At 39.9% G+C, this 6,282-nt stretch overlaps 1 protein-coding gene across 1 annotated transcript; it reads left to right on the top strand.

Annotated features, from left to right (window-relative positions):
* Positions 1-3,328: 3,328 nt before the first annotated feature.
* LOC110092994 (aspartyl protease AED3) lies at positions 3,329-4,689 on the top strand (the record flags this gene model as incomplete). Its single annotated transcript, XM_020817725.2, is given in 1 exon segment — positions 3,329-4,689. A coding segment is annotated over 1 exon segment (1,173 nt), but the record flags the coding sequence as incomplete, so codon positions are not given.
* Between the last annotated feature and the right edge of the window lie 1,593 nt (positions 4,690-6,282).

Raw genomic sequence — 6,282 nt, 5'->3', positions numbered from 1 at the left:
GCCATTCTTTGACGTTGGGTTCGGCTTCGACTACACCATCGAGGATTACCTGAACCGTATTCTTCTCACCCTCGTGGACGTCATCGACGAGCGACTTCCGGTAGACGATTGGATCATCAACGGGCGTCCATCATTTTCTCCAAATCCGATTTCTTCCCCGGCAACTAGTCCTCTCGGGATCACCTGTCTACTTGTGGCATCGCTAAGTCTACTTACAATCCTCCTCCGCTAGCCACCACTTTCAAAACGAGTGAAGGACTTCAAGGTGAATGATCTAAATTTTAAATTTGAGGCTTTGTTATAATTGGCTATTTGCATTACCTAAATCTTTGGTTATTATTTTGCAAGTTCTAGTAATCTCAACGTGTAATCTATTGCTATTGCTTAATCTTCCAACGCCATATTCTTAAACTTTAACTTGAGCAAACAAAGAGTTATTTGGTAGCAAAGTAAAGTTCATCACTTCTATTAATATCTTAACTGCAATTCTTGTTTCCATGCATTATGTATCACATCACTATCATAATCAATCTTAACCACGACATGAACACCAAAATTAATTATGAACAATAATATAATGTAAAAATATATAAATCACCTAGAGTTTAAACTAAGGACATTAAACTTAGATAAAATTTCCTCTTCAAAGTGATACAAAATTCCTATAAGAAATTTAAAGCCATGCAAATATTCAAATCAAATTTAGCCTTGCAAATAGAAATGGAAAGAACTTTTACATGGACTATTAGAACCATGAGAAGGAGAAAGAGAGAAGGAAATAATGAAAACTAATTGTGCAAGGAGAGTGGTTTCAGACGAATTCACCGAGAGCTGATATTGCGTGGAAGGTGAGATTTTTTTGGTTGCGAGAGGGAGAAAAGAAGTAAAAAAAAGTGATGCCATAAGATACCTATTGGGTTAAATTGGAGAGAGAGAGAGAGAGAGAGAGAGAGAGAGAGAGGGAGAGAGAGAGAGAGAGGTCGGCAAGAGCGGGAGAATTTCAAAATGGCAGAGAGATCGCATGATTTATGCAATTGGAGGGAGGGTACCGCGACTGGGAGATGTTCGGTTCATTCTTGTGCGAGGGAGGCGAAGATTGTGCAGCTGATTGTGTGCGTGAAAGGAGGTGGGGCAGCTTGCTTGCATGCAGAAGGACTTAGACTGGGTGAACCGGTCCAAGTTACAATAACAAATCTCAATAAAATCAAAGACATAGATTATTAATTAAAATAGTTTCTTCAAGCTGAAATTTTAATTTATAAATAATGGTGCTCTTGTTATAAATAATCTTATCATAGACATTGTCATTGCATTTTCTCCACATGTGAAAGAGTGGAGCAAAGATATGAGAGATAAAGATCTAAATGCATAATTCAATGAGTCTTTGCGCACATATGCAACCAAGTTCTCTTGCGAGAAGAGCAACAATTGATCAACAAGGTATGCATGAAAATTTTTCAAGAAGAACACCAGTATACCATTGCATGACCAAGCATAGCAAATAAAGTTGGCAATAGCCTAGCCTTTGTTATCAAGAATTGAGTTATGAGACATGACAATCCTAGGAATAGCAAAGGAATTTAAAGAGAGTGCTCCCTATGTACTCACTATAACGAGAAATTATTACGTGCGAACATTGGTCGTAAAGCTACGTCCAGACTCCAATAAAAATATGATGTGTGGACTAGTGTATTATTAGATATTACTATGTATTGATGTGTATTAACTATGTATTGGTGTGTATTATATGAATTTTTGTGTGTAGTAACTAATACACATTAATATTAATATTTATTGATATGTATTAGCTATATATTACTGTGTACTAGCTAATACACAACAATATGCAATTAATACACATTAATACATAACTAAAACATACCAATATACAGCTAATACACACTAAAAATATCTAGTATATACCAATACATGGCTAATATACACCAACATACAATAATACTTAGTAATACATTAGTTCACGTGTCATATTTTCGTTGGAGTATAGATGTAGCTCTATTTCCCATGTTCGTGTAATAATTTCTCCCAAACACGCTCAGTCACACCAAAGAAAGGTCTTGTAAACTATATGGGTATGAACCCATTTTAAAAAAACAACATGATCAATAACCTAAAGTTCACATTTCAACTATTAATTAGATTACAACTAACAAAGGCACCCTAAACCCTAAACTATGTCCTAATTTAATTCTTCATGATATTTTAATCATTATGAATTTTAAATTTAACATGTTATTTGTTGGTGCACTCATGACAAAATAAACAACTTACCCTGACTTTTTGTTATGACAATATATCATCTAGGACAATAATAGAGGACAATTGGTAAGTGTAAAAGACAAGGAGACATTAGAAGCTGAATTATATGCCCATGTTATTTCAGGCCATGACATCTAGCACAACATATTTGGACAACCTTCTTATGAGAGACTGAATCATCTAAAAGATGAGCTAAAAGGTGGTCTAACTAAATTTTACAAGAATGGTTTTTGTTACATTTTTTCGTAATATATTAAATCAAAGGTCAAAACTCATATTAACAAAAAATTTCAAACATTTAGATGTGATAATGCCAATGATTGTATCTCACATATTTTTCTTCAATAATAAAAGTATTATACATCAACAGTCGTGTGATGCTAAACCCCAATAAAATATAATCATCGAAAGAAAGCATCAACATCTCTTAATGTTGTCAGGGCCTTGTACTTTCAATCACATATCTCTATTCATTCATGGAATGAGTTTATACTTACCACTATAATTCCAATCAATCAAACCCCTTCCTAGCTTCTTGAAAATAAAATGTTATACGAATTGTTATATGATACTACGATCATTACTCAACATTTAGAGAGTCTTTGGGTGTCTTGATCTTGTTTCAACTTTTATGTGTTTTTTTAAGACTGAGTACCCACGTAGGTGACTCTAAGTTCTTGAAGGGCAGTTGCGTTCTCAAAACTTTATTTATTATGGATGGGTTGAGTGTGATCTTTGGCTACTTCTCTTAAGTGACCCTAAAACTTAGCAAGCTTATTTGGACAGGTTTTGAAATTTCTAAGGCTTCATTTGTGATGATTTTTTTACTGCTTCTTCAAGCAGTTTTTTAGTATAAAAGTTTTAAAATTTATACTAAAAAATGCTTTAAGAAGCAGAAAAAAGCTATCCCAAATGAAACCTAAATCTGTTTAGTAATCATAAATGTGCCCAAGTGCTTATATAGATGAACACTTTATATTTCTTTGCTGCATACATTTTAATAATAAATTTAAAATATTTCTATGATGCATAAATTTTAATATATATATATAGCAGATGCTCTCCCTTAATCTCTTCGCACACCACCCCCTTTGACTCCCTCCTCCAACTCACCCGCAGTAACGACCCCGCCCGCCTCTCCTTCCTCGCCTCCCTCTCCACCTCCTCCGTTCCCATCGCCTCTGGACAACACATCGTCGACACCGCTATCTATCTCCTCCGCGCCAGCATCGGCTCCCCACCTCAATCCCTCTATCTCGCCCTCGACTCCGCCGCCGATGCCTCCTTCCTCTCCACCTCCAACTTCTCCTCTTCTTCCACTTTCCAACCGCTCCCTTGTTCCTCCTCCCTATGTTCCCTCTTCACACCCCTCCCCTGTTCCTCCCCTTCCTCTCTCTGCACCTACAACCAATCCTACGGCGGCGACTCATCCTTCTCAGCCGCTCTCGCCCAAGACACCCTCCACCTCGCCGGCGACACCATCCCAGCTTTCACATTCGGCGCCGTCACCTCCGCCACCGCCGGCCCTTCTTTCCCGAAACAGGGCCTCCTTGCCCTCGGCCGAGGCCCTGCCTCCCTCCTCTCCCAAACAACTTCTCTCTACCACTCCGTCTTCTCCTACTGTCTCCCTAGCTACAACTCCTACTACTTCTCCGGGTCCCTCCGACTCGGCCCGCTCCGTCAGCCCGTGCGCATTCGCTCCACTCCTCTCCTCTTCAACCCCCACCGCCCCTCCCTCTACTACGTCAACCTCACCAGCGTCAGCGTGGGTCGGGTTCGTGTCATAACCCCACCCAACGCATTCGCGTTCGACCCGAACACCGGCGCCGGCACCGTAGTAGACTCCGGTACCGTCATCACCCGCTTCGTGGCGGCGGCTTACACCGCCATACGCGACGAGTTCAGGCGGCAAGTGAACGCGACAAACGGATACGAGTCGCTGGGCGCGTTTGACACCTGCTACTCGACAGCGACTAATGATGGAATCGTGACGGCGCCGCCGGCGGTGACTTTGCATCTGGACGGGTTGGATCTCGTGTTGCCAGCGGAAAACTCGCTGATTCATAGCAGTGGGCGGCCACTGGCGTGTTTGGCGTTGGCGGCGGCGCCAGCGAATGTGAACGCGGTGGTGAACGTGATCGCGAGCTATCAGCAGCAGAATCACAGGGTTCTGGTCGACGTGCCTGGAGCCAGAGTAGGGTTTGCGCGGGAATTATGCAGTTAAGCGGTTTTTCGTACGTGGGTGCAGAAATGGGTGGACTTTCGGGTGTGTTTTAGATAATAACGGGCCCGTGGGACCAGCGTTTCACGGGAGCGTGAGGGAGGGCTGATGCTTTTGTTTGATTGTGAATTGCGGTATGGCAATAATTGTCGCTATTGTTCGTCTCGTCGAGGTTAAATTTGTAACTTGTAAGTTTGTTTAATATCGTGAAGATTTAAAATAAATCTTAAAATTATCAGATTTACTTTAATATGAATAAATAATTTAATTCAATTAATTAATATTTTATTTTATTTAGTTTAAAATAAATTAAAAATATATATTTTTATCTATCAAGATATTTTAATTCAATTTTTTTTTTAAAAAAAATTGTATTGATTTTCTCCATGAAATTTAAGCTATTTTATAAATTAAAGTTTCATTTATATTTTATTAAAATCAGTGCAAAAAAATAATTGCCTAATATTCAATATTCACACTACAATTTAAATTAAGAACTCTAAACTAGCTTTATATTTTATTACTTGATATATCATTAAAAAATTATATTGATATGTCACGAATCTCGAGGAAAAATAAACTTGGAAACTTAAAAAAAAATCGGAAGCCATCTGAACTCCGATTTCAACAAACTTATAGTCAAAATGAATGTCTCGAAAATACAAACCCAACGACACTAAATTCGACTAAATCTGAGCCGAAATGAATCCAAATCAAAGACCTCAAGCGCATTCGGAAGGTTGAATCCATAATTTGGATTACCAAATAGTTTTCAAACGTGAAATGCTTATAATCGAATCGAGTGACTTGACGAGACGAATCCAACGAGCCCAAGATCACCAAATTCTGATATCATTAAGACATTCAAATGTCCAGTAAACGATCCATGATCAAAGGATTCATCATCAGTGGTTCATTCAAACCACTCTCAATTTACTCTTGAGGTTCATTCAAACCACTCTCAATTTACTCTTGATATTCCTCTTATTTATTAGTCATGTCACTTAGAAAACTATAAATAGTCTTCTCATCCCCCCCAGAAAGGGGACCCCAAGTAAGAAGCAAGGAAGAAAATGAAGATAAAGAAGAAGAGAAACTTGATTTCTCTTGCTATCAAGCCCAAGTTCCTCCTCAACCACCTCCTCGCCACCAACCGACGCCGGACATCCGCTCGTCGCCAGACTTTCATCGGATTTCTACCCTAAAACGTACTTTCGCCATTGCTGGACTTCTGACTATCACCGGGCTTTCGTTAGACTTCTTCCTGAAGCCAGACTTTCGTCTGTTGCCGAATTTCTACCTAACGCCGGACTTTTGTTAGTCGCCATATTTCTATCAGATGCCAGACTTCCACCCATTGCCAGACTTCTACCAAATACCAAACTTTTGCATGTCACCAGACTTCTACCCGACATTGGACTTCCGTCCATCGCCGGACTTCTTCCAGTCGTCGGACTTTCATCAGACTCCTACCCGATCCTGGACTTTCGCCCATCGTCGAACTTCTACCACACACCAAATTTTTACCCGTCATTAGACTTTTGTTCATCGTCAGACTTCTACCCGACATCAGACTTCCACTCGTCGCCAAACTTTTGTCAGTCGTCAAACTTTCGTCGGACTTCTACCCAAAGCTAGACTTCTGTCCATAGTCAGATTTCTACCTTATGTTGGACTTCTACCCGTCGCTAGACTTCCATCGAACTTCTTCCCGATGCCAGACTTTCGACCTCCGTCGTCAACCAACTACGGTCCATCCGACTTCCTTCACCAGACAATAGTCT

The sequence above is a fragment of the Dendrobium catenatum genome, unplaced genomic scaffold (assembly GCF_001605985.2).
Source record: "Dendrobium catenatum unplaced genomic scaffold, ASM160598v2 fragScaff_scaffold_53, whole genome shotgun sequence".
NCBI classification, from domain to species: Eukaryota; Viridiplantae; Streptophyta; class Magnoliopsida; order Asparagales; family Orchidaceae; genus Dendrobium; species Dendrobium catenatum.
This window is presented reverse-complemented; position numbering and strand designations above follow the sequence as displayed.